Raw genomic sequence first — 16,750 nt, forward strand, 5'->3', positions numbered from 1 at the left:
TCATCCTCGTCTCCTTTGCTTCAATATTAAATACCCAGGACAGACACTCCATAAGAGCTAAGCTTACTACTGTTATCTCCATGCTAATGAGTGAAGGAAACTTCTATTTATCTTTCTGACGTTAAAATGTTACAATAAATACACATTAAAATGGGTACTATTTTGGCTATGTGCATACTAGTTTTTTATCTTGGTGCTAACTTCACTTTGGAATTACTTGGCTGATTATTTTAATGTAAATTTAATCAATCTCCACATTGCTACTACTGCTTTCCACAACACTGATGACGTCATATTTCAGTAATGCTTAGGGTAGGGGTGAGGAAATGGTGAACTGTAAGGGTCTACAAGGTAGAAAAAGGAGCACTTATTGCCTAAATAGGATGCTTCAACACTAATGCTTTGTATTGTTAAAGAACGTAAATACTCTACCATTGGTTCTTGTGTCCTGTCTGTGGTAAGACTGATCATGCTGAATGATAACTGTAAGAGGGGAGAAGCCATATTTAACTTTTATCCCAAAGAACTCTGGACAACCAGCTTACAAACATTAAGTACCAGTCTAAATCCAAACAAAATCTATCACAGGTACTGGAAAGAAACTCAAAGAATAAATCAGTGGCATAATCTTTTAATTGGTAGGAACCTATGGCAAGGGCCAAAAGCAAGTGGATGAACACTATTAGACAATTATTCAAAATGTGTTTGTCACGATTTAAGAGCAGAAAAAAAGTCTAAACTGAATTTTTATACAAGTCTTTATTTACAACTTGTTTAACAACTGTACACTTTTTGCAGCCTTGAAAACATTTTTGTATTTGAATGGGAAAATATAGTTTGACCAAATCTTAACTTTATTCTTCATATACATATACATATATTATATGCATACATATAAACATATACATCTAATTAATACCATAACAAGTTGGCAGTCATAAAATTAAAATGAATAAATGATATCAAAAGGAAATACAATATAAGATTTCAAAAAAATTAAAAATCTATCTTCTAGTGGTTTATTGGACTTTATGTTTTTGTGATTTCAGTGAAAATTTCTTACTGAGTCTCTCCAACAAGTCATTCAACTCAGAAAAATAGTGAGAAAATCCATTGATCCAATAACACATAGTAAATGGCTGATAAACTTAGTAAACAGGGGAAAAATGCTTGGATGCCATTATGTACAATGTTGCTAAATCTGTACTGATTCCATTTGTGAAGTGAGAAATTTAGAGTCCTATGTGGATTTCATTTCTGTAGTATAATGACAAAGGATCAAGTTGTGAAATTATAAATTCAACAGTCAAGCAGAAATAAGAATATATCTAGCAATATCCTTTCTGCAAAGGCTAAACTACAAGGTGGATAACCACAATGTCAACTATGACACTAACAACTATGCAGAGAACAGTCAGTGATACTTAAGACATGAGTGTAAGGCTTTAGAGCTGGGACTGTAATCAATACAACACCAACTCCAATGTACTAAGGTGTTTTCCAGCTCATCTGAAAAGATTTAAAAAGTACTATAGCAACAAGAAAAAAGCTTCTTTCTACCCCAAATCTTTGATAGAATTTCTGAATCAAAATAAGGCAAATTATTAAATTATTAGATATGTTCAAATTTTACTGTTCATTACACAACCAAAAATTGGCTGTTAAAAATGGTGGGGCAATTGTTAGAACATGATAATTGCAAAACAAGATAAACCTGGAAATTATTCTTCTGAGTACAAAGCATTCTGAATTATACATAAGCTGTAAACAGCAAAGTTAGTGACAGCAATGACATTTTAGTGCATCTAAATTTTAAATAACTAAGGCTATTAAAAAACAAAAGACTACTATTAAAAAAATTAAAAGGCCTCAAATCATTGATTGGCATTTGTGTACAGTCATTTCCTGTATTTATACTAAAATGCTATTTCTTATTTCAAGCATATTGAAAATTTCCCTTAACTAATATGAGTCTCTGTAGAACACACATTAAATTACGCCACCAAGGAAATAATAAAACCAACTCAAATCACACCATTTACTCAGCTGTACCTCAACAACAGAATTTCATCATAATTTGCTTGGAATTTGACTCTACTGGATCAAGTCTGTTGCTTGACTAAACAAATTTACAAATGAAAGGGAAAGCATCACAACTTCCTAACAGGATAGTTACTGAGTACCAAGCCAACTCAAAAGAATCATGATTAGTCTCTTTCATTAACAATTTCAAAGATGCATCCATATAGATTCTTTTATTTATGTTAATTACTTTAGTAACAGGCCAAGTAAATACTAAAAAATATTTCATTAACTAAATCACTGGAATAAAATGTTTGCTTCATACATGAAACTTAACTTGATTCATAATCCAAGTTATTAAGAACAGGAAACTATGAAGAAAACCAAAAAAATTATTTGGATCTGGATGCATCTTTAAGCCGGAAGATAATCAAATGTGATTTTAAGGAGAAATGTTGTGTTTCTACAGAAAACTGTTGGCCACTTTCATTGCATCTCTATAGACTTAAAAGTAATAGGAGGATATGATGTGGATCAATTTTTGTCAATAAATTAAGCATTCGTCAGTTTGCTTGATAAGCGTGAGACAACTATGTATCATTAACTCAAAAAGACTACATAAAAAAGGAAGAAAACCTGAAGATACTAAGTTATCATTTATGAAATGATTATAACACTTGAAAAATAAAGTGCTAAGAATCCGTTTAAAAAAACATTGAAAACTACTTTCCAAGAACAGGGCTTTGAATTTTCCAAGCTCTTTTAAAAAGGCTGGTTTTAATTTTTATAAGAAAAATAGCTTTCTTCAACTATGGTGGTAAAATCTAAGCGTTATCATAAGTTCACTGAATACGTTTATTTTGTCCTTAATTTCTCGTTGGGCATTACAGCGCTGTCAAAAAGCATTTCCTACAGTGATGGAAATGCTGTATTATCTGTGCTGTCCAATAGGGTAACCACTATCCACAAGTGACTACTGAGCACTTGAAATGTGGCCAGGTGACCGGGGAACAGAATTTTAAATTTTATTTAATTTTAAACTGCCACATGTGGCTAGTGGCTAATGAATGGGACAATGCAGATCTAGAATCTACTCTTACCTAAGTTAACAAGCCAACGGATGATAAAGACATTTAGAAGGGGACTTCTCTATTCAATAACTAATCACTAGATATTCAAAACATTCTATTTTGTCCGTGTGCGTGTATGAACGGGTTTAATTTTTTACTTTTTAAAAGCCGCTCTTCCCTCAGAGGACATAGTCTAGATTTCTCTATTTGAGTGTTGCTCTCTTCTAGGTGACCTGCCTGAGCAAAGCACATCAGGAGAACAGGGAGGAAAGCAGAAGAAAATACTACAGAAACTTTTTACACTGGAAAAGCACTTCTCTCATCTAAAAACACAAGATAAAACTCTAAGAGAACATTCTTATGAGCAAATCTCCCTATTCTTTGGAAGTAATCATATGTGTCGATGTTTACGTTAACAACGAATTATTTCAGTACTTTTGGACTATAATTTGAATACAAATATATTCAAGTTACAAACGGAAGAGTCCTGACTCCTAAAAACATCTCTCAATAGAACAAGCTGAAGAATTTGCTGTATTTGAACGTAAGAAAACTGGCCAAATTCATGAAGTATATCTGTTACAGCAGAACCAAGAATATTTTGTAGCATCCTGCCATCTTTAGTATCTGCCTTTCCCATCACCTGGCTCCTACCATTTTCCAGGTTCCCTGACTTCGGGCTCCTGAACTTGGCTTTCTTTATCCTGGCTTTGGGTATAGGCAATGATGAAGAAACTATGAAAGCTAAGGACGGTTTGTATGTTTGTATTTCAGGAGACAGGAAAATCAAAGGTAAGAACATCTTCTGATTAACTAGAAGATTGTTTCGTTTTTATTAATGCAACTCGAGAAAACAGTTTCAAGTGTGTTTGCATTTGAGATAACTTGGCTTCACAAGTATTAACTTATAAAGGAGTCTTATTAATGTGAACTATAGAATGTAATTCATGCCTAGTAGCCCCAGCCTGGCTTCAAATAGACTTCTAGACTTAGAACTTCAGATCTGACTTCAAAAAAATTCAGGAAGAGTACAAAACCCATTTCTTTGGGTGATCCTTTACATTTTTCTTAGCAAGCGCTCCAAAACAAGGAAGAATCCCAGTGGAAAAGATATTAATAGAAAATGCCCAGAAAGGGAGAAGGAAAATACTTATCTAATATTAGTAAAGTGCTGTGAATATTGCGGTAAAGTATAAATAATACATAAATGATTAGAATAGTAAATAATATCAAGACACTCATCTCTAATAGTGACATAGATAAAATAAACACACTATAGAATGTATATACAGTAATCACTGCTCGCAGGTTAACAAATACCCCAAGAATAAACATGAATCCCTTGTATTAATTTTTTAATATAATTGCTACACTAATTATTTTCTGACGTCAATTTAGAGGTCTAAAGCCATAACGCCTGCTTAGAAGTCCCCCACACACGTTAGAGCCTCAGCATGCTCTGGAGTTTTCTTTCTCTCGCTTTGAGATTGCTCTCTCATGACATTTAATTCTTCCTTAAAGCTCTAAGTAGATATAGTTCAGGATATTTTATAGGCCCACGGACCCAAAATTCTGAGGCTATGGACACATTCTCTGACGATTTCTTCTTCAGACCCTAAGCATCTAATTCAGAGCCTGGTGGTAATGTACAGGTACATAAAGGGTCTCCTTGAATATATTAAGAAAAGCGTCTACTCCTGAGTTCATTTTAAACAAAATTTCCTGTGGGGTTACTAAGTATAATTAAGGGGGGCATAAAATTGAGGGTACGCTTTGTAAACTAGATAAAGTGGCAGATCTAGGTAACTATTAAGAAGTTGGTAGTGATTTTCAGCCACCACAAATTTCTTCTTATCTCATCAAATCACAGTATCCTTAATGGCCTTAAATCACTATCTTAGATTTAGTAATGGTTTAACAGTTTCAAAATGAAAATACTTTCTCCTCCACTGATAGACACATATAGTTAATATTGTGTGCCTAGTTAATGCCCACTAAAGGGAAGGAGAATTAGAAAATAAACTATATTTGTGGCTACTCTTTTTTCCTGAATGATCATATGTAATAAAGACCGAAGATTTCATGTAAACTGTCCCTTTAGGGACATTTCTTAATAAGTCTTAGTTGTATTAGTACTTCCATCTGCCGGGATATCTGTTTATAGTTAGGTCATTTCTTATCCCAATGATCTGTTCTACTCTCTAGGAATGGATTTGCCTCAACAGCCTTCTGTCACTTTCTCAGATTTCTATGCTCATTTATATGTAGTATACAAACCTAATTTTATAGAATATTATTTAAAAACATAAGAAAACAGAAAAACACTGAAAAGAGACATCAGGTGTTTGCTGATATATAATTGAAAGGAAACATTTACAGACCCCGCCCCCCCAACTGCCAAAACTCATATACTTGCCACAATTACGTTCTGGACTCTGGTTTCTCAAACTAATATCCCATCTCTATCATTTTAAGTGCAATGTGAAGAATCCAAGTATATTCGTGTTTCAACATAAGACTAAATATAAATTTTATAAGCTTTTATATTCATAAGGATAATACATGTGAATTGGACTGATAAAAGGCTATTAAAAAAAAATCACTAATACTTCCCAGGAGCATAATCAGTGATTGAAAAGAGATGGATGTCATCACATTTGTGATGTCTTCATTTTATAAAAAGGAAGCTAAATATTAATACTTCCATAATTTGGGGAAATGGGGAGGGCTAGACATTAGCTGTGCCAGTAGCAAATTATTTTGTGTATTTTAGGCTTCTAAGAAATGAACAGTATTTATTGGAAAACTTTAGAAAAATGAAAGTATTGTGCTGACATTTGACAATAAAACATTTTCAAAAGTTTCAATAAAAGGAACATACACCAATTATTATTTAAATATACTTTATAGACAGTAAAAAAACTGGATGACAGATACATTGAGAATAGCCTTCCTGATATAAAAACCTCATGATATAAAATATTCGAATCATTATAGTTACAAAGAATAAGCTGTGACACCGCTTTCTAAATGTAATGAAACTGGCTTGTACAACCACTCAAAGCTTCAAGCGGCCATTTGGACAGTTGCGACTACAGAAAAAGAGATTGTTTTTATTGAATGGAAAACCCTTTTAACTTATAAAAAGGGAAAAATGAAAAACGTGCTACAATAATTCGCAAAGATTCTGACATCCCATCTTATCTTGCTCAGTACACCCTCTCACCCTACTTCAGAGTATCAGACAGGCTTCACTGTCGAGAAGCACAATGCTACATCAGTTTGACAGCCGTTGCTAGGCAGAGTTCCTTCATAATACGAGGATAAAAAGTCAAAATATTCTTCCATAGTTTAATGACTAGACAACAAAAAGCGTTTTGTCTTTATGTTGCTATTTTGCCCTTAGCAAAAAGGAAGATGCCAAGCACCTTCCTCTCACTTTAGGATCAAAGATAGTCTTATCCACATGGCTGTAAACTAGCTAGGATTACACTAGCTGTGGGTAAAACTCACATGTTCCAACTGGGGATAACTGTAACAGCCCTGGAGTCTGAGATCTGACAACTGGAGAGTAAATGCAGAGAGTTAAGAAATTTTAAAAATTTAGATTTTTGTTTCAAGATAAGTCTTACGTTGGAATAAAACTTTTCAAGTTTTTAACATGGTGTTATCTTTAAAAGATGAATGCTTATCTAAGAGCAAGAGACACTCAAAAATATTTCGTATCATCAGGTAACAAGAATAAAACAAAACTGCTCTTGAAAAGGAGATGTGAGTAAAGTAGCTCATAAATAAGATGTACCTCTGCTTCAACCTCACTTGTCTTTCACTGAACAATCACTTACCGCTGTTCATTGGCACAGACTGACTTTAATGCCTTTGTGAGGACTCACAGGATACACAGGCTCATGTTTCTGACTGGGTAATATTTAGGTTAGTTTTGTACAATTGAGCTCTCATTATATAAACAAAACAAGAAAACCTTGACAAAATTACAGAGGACAATATCATCCTTATTATAATCTAATAATTCCTTAAGCCAATTTTGACAGGCTAGGGCTATCTAACAGAAATAACTCAATCTTGATCAATTTTGGAACATGGGTCCTTTATTTAGGGACTTCTTTTTCTTAGTTATTATAAAGTAATTAGACAAATGATAAAAACATATAATCGAGTTTTTGAAAGTTCTTTTAAGATATGTACAATTGTATTATTTATTCTCTCTTTTAGATGTGGTAAACTACTATATTTGCTGGATTTTTCCCCCCATTATAAACTTCTTAAATACACACTGCAGAATATAAATGTTATGCTTTAATATTCTTTAGTTATTTAGGTTGTATTTTCTTACCCTGGTTAGAAAAAAACCAGAAGGTAAGCTTTTTGTTTACAAGCAGTTGGACACTGGGTGATGGCTCACCCAACCTAAGGCAATCACCCTGCACTCACTCCACCGCTGAGGCCAGGACTAGCCCCACTGTCCATGTCAACAGCGGCTTCATGAAGCTGCTGTATCCGGGGGTTTGCGAAAGATGGCACAACACGGCTCACATCTAGATAAAGCATCCAATGTCTGTTAACTTTCAGACAGACTACGCATCATCACAAACCTTCTGAGAAATTATTAATCATTACTTAAGAAACAGAAATTTCATAAATCCTGTCCAAAGTTGGGCAAGGGAGACAGGACTGTTGCTGTTAAAGCTGTTTTATTCCTGCTTTAAAAAACATAAAAAAATTACAGGATGTTTAGAAACATAATTTCTTCTATATAATGAAAGTAATATACTAAACTTTACAGGTAAAGGACAGTGAAAGTTATGAATGTAAACACCAAAATAACAGCATGCAACACATGCTGAAGAAAAATAAATAAAACTTCCTTCTAAAAGCTTGGCATCTTTCCAAGCCGTTTAGAGCAATATATCTGAGTAGACGGGTGGGTAGGAGCCCAGGAGTGGGGCAGTAAACAGAAAACTAAAATTAAAACCTCTTATTGCATGGGATAGAATCCATGTAATGAACAGTTCACAGACTCTCTTATTTTCATTTATCTTATTTTGTGGGTATAATTTCCCAGTAATTTTAATTTTACCAAGGTTAGTGTTCATGCTCTGTTTTAAAACAGTTGAATCCTTATGCCATCTGCGAAATAAGGGGATAGAACTAAGAACCATCTTAAACTGCTTTTAATCTTTTATTGCCAATACTTTCCACGTTGCCTAGGCCTGCTTAGCCTCCTGAAACCCACGACGTGTCCTCCTCGCGTGGTCCTCTCCACTACTACTAATTCCTCCTGCTTTACGGCCTGATCCGGCAGAAGCGCTCACACTGCGCTCAGACTTCCGCACTTAACACAAAAATCAGCACATGCACGGAGTCATTTCTGTGTATACTATAATACCTTTCTGCAAGGACAGTTTCTGAGGACAAATGAAAATACTACTAATTTTTAGGTCAATTTTCTTATAAAAAACTAAGTAAGGACTGAAAATCAAACACTTGGCATACAGTTGCTGAAAATTCTTAATTATATTTATCTTGATTTAAAATTATTCATTTGTATTTAATATACAAAACTAAATTAAACCTGAACTTCCAAATAGCAAGTACATGAAATAAAATCCTCTTATTAGATAACCTATCTAAAAACAAAATCAAAAATCAGCCTAATTTCCGTAATTTTTTGCTTTTAAAAAAGATGGGCTATGGTGCAAGAAAAAGGCTGCAGGGCAACTTAAATATAATTTGGGACCCGACGCTTACGTCAATATGGAAAGTTAAGCAGAGGCATTTCATTTTCAAATGAATATGTTGCATTTATATAGCTCCTTAAATAGTCAAAGTGCTTGAAAATTATTATTACTTGACAGCCATTTGTCAATGTAAATAAACATGGTTTACAACCTGTCAACAAATCTAAGCACTCTGAGGCCACCAAACACCCAAGAGAATCTATTCAGTAGCAAATTCTTGGGCTAGGACATAGAATTAAGAAAAAATGTGAGAGAGACCTGTCACAACATTACATAGAAGAAGTCACTTACTGATCTTAATGACTGATATTAAAATGTTAGGTGTTAGGAATTACTGAGAAATAGAAGGGTTTCTATTAAGGAGAAAGTAAAACAAATGGAGGTGCGAGTCAACAAGGAAATTGCCCCAAAAGTAAGGCTACCTATTACTTCTAAGTACATGAAAAATAAGTCTTTTAGATGTGGAGGGCAGTTGACTTTACAAACGTTGCCACATTGCTGGGATTTGATTCTCAGTTACTATGAGATTCCAAAACAAGAAAAAAACCAATGCACTGCTAGATTTTCTTCTTCTGCAATTTCCCCCCAAATAACCTACTCCATGCATTCACTTCTGCCAGCAAACAAGATAGCAGAAAATAATGAAATTCTACGTATTTATGTTTTAAAAATAGTTTCCAAATCTTCGGACAAATTTAATTTCCTAGAAAACAATGTGAAAACTCATTTTTTACTCTAAATAGTTCTATCAGGTGCTTTAGGTAAGATCTGATTAGCACCTCTGCCAATGTATTTATGTCTTTGCAAAAAGTGCACTTGCCAACCATTTTATATAGTAAATACGCAAGTTATCTGAAGTGCATTTGGAAAACAATTGAAAACACAGATTAATACATCATAAAAAGATTAATTCCCTTTAAACAAAGACATTCTTATAAAGCATGGGAACACAGAGGCACAATAAAGAATATAAATTGTATATCAATTATTGGCAGAAAATCTAATTCATTACAAAGCCTACACCATCGGGGAAAGGACATTTTCATACAAAGAAAAGTACTACACTATTATACAATGCTTTTAATTGGGCATTTAAAAATTTTTGGCACATTAAAAGGAACTGAAAGGACTACAAAATAAAGGACCAAGAAACTAAAACATTATAGATACAGGAAAAAGTCCTCAAATGAGAAACTACTAAATATTAACATAAAATCGAGACAAATATTAAGCTGGCTGAATTTCCTGAAATGTTGTTATATGTAACAGAAGTACGTTTTGAATGCAGGGTATTTTTTATTCTAATGGCAAGACTTGTCTACCTTGCTGTGGCTGGTTGAACGTGGCCCGGGTAAGATCTTCTGGTGCTGGTCGCTTGTCTTTGCCGAGCCAGAAATGATTGCCCTGAACCTGTACTAGCAAGTCTGTCTTCAGCTGCCTTTTTATGCAGAGTCATTCCCTATAACAGAAAAAAATAATCAATGAAAAAATAGTGGAACATATTCTCATAAAAGAAAATTTCATCAAGCAGAATTTGTTACACAGTATCATAAGGCACAATTAGGTATGTTAATTCTGCTCATTAGAGATAAAAATCTTACAGACACAATTTAGTTCCAACAATTAGGTACAAATCTTCCTTTGGAAAAATTAAGGCTTAATTTTCTGAATTTACAATAACCAAAACCATAGATCATGAAGACAGATTTTTGAAATATATTACCCATACCCAATCATAACATACTTCCCTTTCCAATCAAATGTATAAAGTGATTTTCCAAGAAAAAAAGCAAAATTGATTGGAAGCAATTGATTCACATGGGGTTGTGGAATTCACAGGGTTTAGTTAGAATGGAAAAACACAAACGCACTTGTTTCTGAAGGTGGAAAGGCACAGTAGGTGTAATACATACCACCATGCTGTTTTTCTTCACTTCAGGCAGACTTGTATTCTCAAACAAACTAAGAAAAGTTCCTGAAAGCCCACAATAGAGGGCCCAAGTGAGAGCAAGGGGTCTTTCCTGAAGACAGGAGAAGAGTGGCCTACTAGCTTAGAAGGGAGAGGAGCCACAATGGAAAAAATCAACCAAGAACATAAAATTACTAATAAGAATTGAGGCGCAGAGCTCCAGGATCACTAACTTTAAAAAAACAATGATTTTATAGAGGTCATAATAGTTTATAACACTGTGAAATTTCAGTTGTACATTGTTATTTGTCAGTCACCAAATCTGTGTGCTCCTTTACTCCTTATGCCCACCTCTCAACCCCCTTCCCTGCTGGTAACCATTAGTTTGAGCTCTTTGTCCACGTATTTATTTATCTTCCACATGAGTGAAATCATATGGTGTTTGTCTTTCTCTGTCTGGCTTATCTTGCTTAACATAATACCCTCAAGTTCCATCTGTTGTCACAAATGGTACAAGTTTGTCTTTTTTATGGCTGAGTAGTATTCCACTGTGTACATATACCACATCATCTTTATCCAATCATCAGTTGATGGGCACTCGGGTTGCTTCCATGTCTTGACTATTGCGAATAGTGCTGCAATGAACACAGGGGTACATAAGTCTCTTTGGATCATCGATTTCATGTTCTTTGGATAAATACCCAGTAGTGGGATAGCTGGATTGTATGGTATTTCTATTTTTAATTTTTTGAGAAACTTCCATACTGTTTCCCATAGTGGCTGCACCAGTTTGCATTCCTACCAGTAGTGTATGAGGCTTCCCTTTTCTCCACATCCTCTCCAACATTCGTTGTTTTTTGTCTTGGTAATTATAGCTATTCTAATAGGTGTAAGGCGATAGCTTATTGTAGTTCTGATTTGCATTTCCCTGATGATTAGTGATGTTGAACATCTTTTCACGTCCCTGGTGGTCATCTGTGTATCTTTTTTGGAAAAATGTCTGTTCATATCCCCTGTCTATTTTTTGATCAGGTTATTTTGTTGTTGTTGAGTTGTGTGAGTTCTTTATATATTTTGGAAATTAACCCCTTTTTGGATATATGATTTGCAAATATTTTCTCCCAGTTGGTGAGTTGTCTTTTCGTTTTGTTCATGGTTTCCTTTGCCTAGCAGAAGCTTTTTAGTCTCATGAAGTCTCATTTGTTCCTTTTTTCTTGTTTCCCTTGCTCAAGTAGACATGCTATTTGAAAAGATCCTTCTAAGATTGATGTCAAAGAGTGTACTATCTATATTTCTTCTAGTTTGATGGTTTCATGTCTTACTTTCAAGTCTTTAATTAATTTTGAGTTAATTTTTGTGTATGGTGAAAGATACTCTCATTCTTTTGCTTGTGGCTGTCCAGTTTTCTCAACACAATTTATTTATTTATTTTTGGTGAGGAAGATTGTTGCTGAGCTAACATATGTGCCAATCTTCCTCTATTTTGTATGTGGGACACTGCCACAGCATGGCTCAATGAGTGATGAGTAGGTCCCCACCCAGGATCCAATCCGGTGAACCCAGGGCTGCCAAAGTGGAACACATGAACTTAATCACCATGCCACCAAGTGAGCCCCCCAACACCATTTACTGTACCTGTTTTTGTACCAGTACCATACTGTTTTGATTGCTATAGCTTTGTAGTATATTTTGAATCAGGGGTATGATGCCTCCAGCTTTGTTCCTTCTTCTCAGGACTGCTTTAGCAATTCGGGGTTTGTTGTTGCCACATATGAATTTTAGGATTATTTATTCTATTTCCATGAAGAATGTCATTGGGATTCTGATTGGAATTGCAATGAATCTGTGGATTACTTTAGGTTGTATGGACATTTTAACTATGTTTATTCTTCCAATCTATGTGCATGAAATATAATTCCATTTCTTTATGTCATCATCAATTTCTTTCAATAATGTCATATAGTTTTCATTGTAGAGGTCTTTCATCTCCTTGGTCAAATCTATTCCTAAATACTTTACTCTTTTTGCTGCAATTGTAAACGGGGATTGTATTCTTGAGTTCTCTTTCTGTTTGCTTGTTATCAGAGTAGAGCAGTGCAACTGATTTTTATAAGTTGATTTTGTACCCTGCAACGTTGCTATAATTGTTGATCATTTCTAATAGTTTTCAGATGGGTTTTTTTAGGGTTTTCTATACATAAAATCACGTCATCTGCAAACAGCAAGCATTTTACTTCTTCACTGCCTATTTGGATTCCTTTTGTTTCTTTCTCTTGCCTAACTGCTCTGGCCAAAACTTCCAGTACTATGTTGAATAAGAGTGTTGATAGTGGGCATGCTTGTCTTACTCCTGTTCTCAGAGGGATGGCTTTCAGTCTTTCCCCATTGGGTATGATGTTGGCTGTGGGTTTGTCATATATGGCCTTTATTTCGTTGAGGTGCTTTCCTTCTATACTCATTTTATTGACAGTTTTTTAAATCATAAATGAATGTTGGATCTTGTCAAATGCTCTCTCTGCATCTATTGAGATGATCATGTGATTTTTATTCCTCACTTGTTAATGTGGTGTATCACATTGACTGATTTGCAGATGATGAACCATCTCTATGTCTCTGGTATAAATCCCACTTGATCACAGTGTATGATCCTTTTAATGTATTGCTGTATTCAGTTTGCTAATATTTTGTTGAGGACTTTTGCATCTATATTCATCGGTGATATTGGCCTTTAATTTTCCTTCTTTGTGCTGTCCTTTTCTGGCTGTGGGATCAGGGTGATGCTGGCCTCATAGAAAGTGTTAGGAAGTGTTCTATCTTTCTCAATTTTTTGGAATAGTTTGAGGATAGTTTGAGTGTCTGCTATAATTCTCCAGAGAAGCCATCTGGTCACGGACTTTTATTTTCTGTGAGGTTTTGGATTACTGTTTCAATCTCTTTACTTCTAACTGGTCTATTCAGATTCTCTATTTCTTCTTGATTCAGTCTTGGGAGGTTGTATGAGTCTAAGAATTTACCCATTTCTTCCAGGTTGTCCAATTTGTTGGCATATAGCTTTTCATAGTATTCTCTTACAATCATTTGCATTTCTGTGGTGTCAGTTATAATTTCTCCTCTTTCATTTCTAATTTTATTTATTTGAGGCTTCTCTCTTTTTTTCTTGGTGAGTCTGGCTAGGGGTTTGTCAATTTTGTTTATCTTCTTGAAGAACCAGTTCTTAGTTTCATTGATCCTTTCTACTATTTTTTTGGTTTCAATTTTATTTATTTCTGCTCTAATTTTTATTATTTCCCTCCTTCTGCTGACTTTGGGCTTTGTTTGTTCTTCTTTTTCTAGTTCTGCTAGGTATAGTTTAAGATTGCTTATTTGAGATTTTTCTTGTTTGTTAAGGTGGGCCTGTTTTGCTATGAATTTCCCTCTTAGGACTACTTTTGTCATATCCCAATGGAGTTGGTATGATGCATTTTCATTTCCATTTGTCTCCAGGTATTTTTTGATTTTTCCTTTAATTTCTTCATTAATCCATTGGTTGTTCAGTAGCATGTTGTTTAGTCTCCACATATTTGTCACTTTCCCAGCTTTTTTCTTGCAGTTGATTTCTAGTTTCATAGCATTATGGTTGGAAAAGATGCTTGATATGATTTCAGTCTTCTTAAATGTATTGAGGCATACCTTGTTTCCCAACATATGGTCTACCTTTGAGAATGTTTCATGTGCACTTGAGAATAACGTGTATTCTGCTTTTGGATAGAATGTTCTATATATCTCTATTAAGTCCAGCTGGTCTAGTTTTTCGTTTAATTCCACTATTTTCTTGTCACTAACACTAACTTTTAACAAGGACAAAGTGGAAAGAGAATAGGTGGAGGCAGGACTAGTTCCTAGAGAATTTCCTTAAATATATAGTTTTTTCCCTATCTTTTAAATTTTAATTTTCAAGAAATCTATATTTGTTAACAATAATAGTATTCTAAACACAATACAATTTCCTCTTTTGTTTTTCAAAATTGTGATAAAATCTTAAATATTTTTATCTTAAGTAGTTTTAACCAAGGCAAATATAAATGAACTATGTCATAAAATTGTATAAATTTTTGACAAGATCAAATCACATTATTAGAAGGCCTGGGACACTAGCCTTTAAGACAGGGCATCAATTATAACTGTAAAACAGAAATAATGGCATTGTGCCAATAACACAACTATAGAGTCAGGGGGGTCTGACGAAAAGAATCTGGTCCAATTTCCTGTCTTGCACAACTGACACTTCGAAAAGGCAAAAGTGGTCTTACAAAGAAGAACAAAGAAGGAAAAGATGACAAAAAGTCTAGAAAAAAATATTGAAAAAAGTACAGCATTCTTACAAATTCATAGCTATTTATATCTAGAAAATGTTACTGAAGCCCAGATATTGATGAGCATTTATTTTCCCCTGCAATACATTTAAAGTTTTTTTGTGTTGGAAAATTCAACCTCAAAACCTCCAGTCGTTCAGGGTCTAATACTGCTAGACCAGTTAGAACATTTTCCAAACCCTATGAGATAGTTAGCCAGTCCTGGTGGTCTAATAGTTAAGATCCCACATTCTCACTGCCACGGTCTGGGTTCATTTCCTGGTCAGGGAACCACACCACCAGTCTGTCGGTTGTCATACTGTCGTGGCTACATACTGCTGTGACGCTGAAAGCTATGCCAGCGGTATTTCAAATATCAGGAGGGTCACCCATGGTGGACAGGTTTCAGCAGAAGTTCCAGACTAAGAAAGATAAGGAGGAAGGACCTGGCCACCCGCTTCCAAAAAACTGGCCATCAAAACCCTATGAATAGCAGCAGAACATTGTCTGATAGAGAGCGGGAAGGTGAGAGGATGGCACTAACTGTCAACAACCACAAACGAGATAGCTGAAGTAGCCTTGGTGTAAGTACCACTCCTGGAAAGGCACTGAAATAGTCCCACAAAACAAAAGTTACTGCAATTTTGTGTAGATAATATTACAGTCCCGTTCCCCTAGAATAAAATGATTCTGAGGGGCCAAAATCCAACTGATTCTATCCTCTAGGTTTAATGAGGTGTTCAAAACGCCCTAACCCTGTTTATGGTGGTTCTCTTATCTGCTTTTCAGTCCTAAGGTTAGCATTAAGGTTTTGTTAGTTTGTGTTAGAATGGCAATTACTTTCAGATTCATTTGGTAGAGTTACTTCTACAGTAGAGGGAGTATAATACATATTACATATTCACTGAACTTTGCAATATGATTTCAAGTGTTATTTTCTTACCATATTGTACCAGGCACTAACAAGATATTTCTCCTCCATCTCTCTTTGACTCTTTGTTTTCTCATATTCTTTCTGAAAAGCAAGCACATGTAAATACTTAAAGATAAAAAACAATTCAATATCAATGAAGTACTCACACTTAACAGTCTAAATTAATGGACACAATTGTATAGAGGAAGGCTCCTAGAAAATAAAGAATCGAAAATCAAATATTTTATCATCTAGTATAGTAAACTACCTCTAATGAATGGAACAGTCGGTCCCGTTCCTGGAGCTGATTTTTAAGAGCCTGTATTTCTGGTGCTGCTCCTTGATTCTGTTTAGGATCTAAAGTACGGATAACCTGTAAAAAGCAATAAAAGAAAATTAAAAAAAAAAAATCAAAGGATAAACTTTATGAGAATCAAAAGCTGTCTTACATGAATACTTTAAAATGTGAATGTATGAAATAATATTCAATTCTTGTAACTTTCAATTATAAAACTTTTTAATTATGTACAAGAATCAAGTATAAGAAGTAATTCTGGGGCCCGGCCCTGTAGCTAAGTGGTTAAGTTCGTGTGCTCTGCTTCGGCAGCCCAGGGTTTTGCCAGTTCAACTCCCGGGCGTGGACATGGCACTGCTCATCAAGCCATGCTGAGATGGCATCCCACATGCTATAACTAGAAGGATCCACAACTAAAAATACACAACTATGTACCAGGGGGCTTTAGGAG

The 16,750-nt window shown here is 34.7% G+C and overlaps 1 protein-coding gene across 3 annotated transcripts in view; it reads right to left on the reverse strand.

The window, feature by feature from the left end:
- Positions 1 to 740: 740 nt before the first annotated feature.
- HOOK3 (hook microtubule tethering protein 3) overlaps positions 741 to 16,750 on the reverse strand; it is a 106,619-nt gene continuing 90,609 nt past the window's right edge. For all 3 annotated transcript variants that reach the window (XM_046648401.1, XM_046648402.1, XM_046648403.1), the window contains 3 exons: positions 16,273 to 16,377; positions 16,035 to 16,106; positions 741 to 10,310 (listed from right to left, as the gene is read on the reverse strand). In XM_046648401.1, coding sequence (XP_046504357.1) covers positions 10,170 to 10,310; positions 16,035 to 16,106; positions 16,273 to 16,377 — 318 coding nt within the window. In that variant the 3' untranslated portion in view covers positions 741 to 10,169. The remainder of the gene's footprint in view (positions 10,311 to 16,034; positions 16,107 to 16,272; positions 16,378 to 16,750) is intronic.

Source organism: Equus quagga, chromosome 22 (genome assembly GCF_021613505.1).
Source record: "Equus quagga isolate Etosha38 chromosome 22, UCLA_HA_Equagga_1.0, whole genome shotgun sequence".
Taxonomy (NCBI): Eukaryota; Metazoa; Chordata; class Mammalia; order Perissodactyla; family Equidae; genus Equus; species Equus quagga.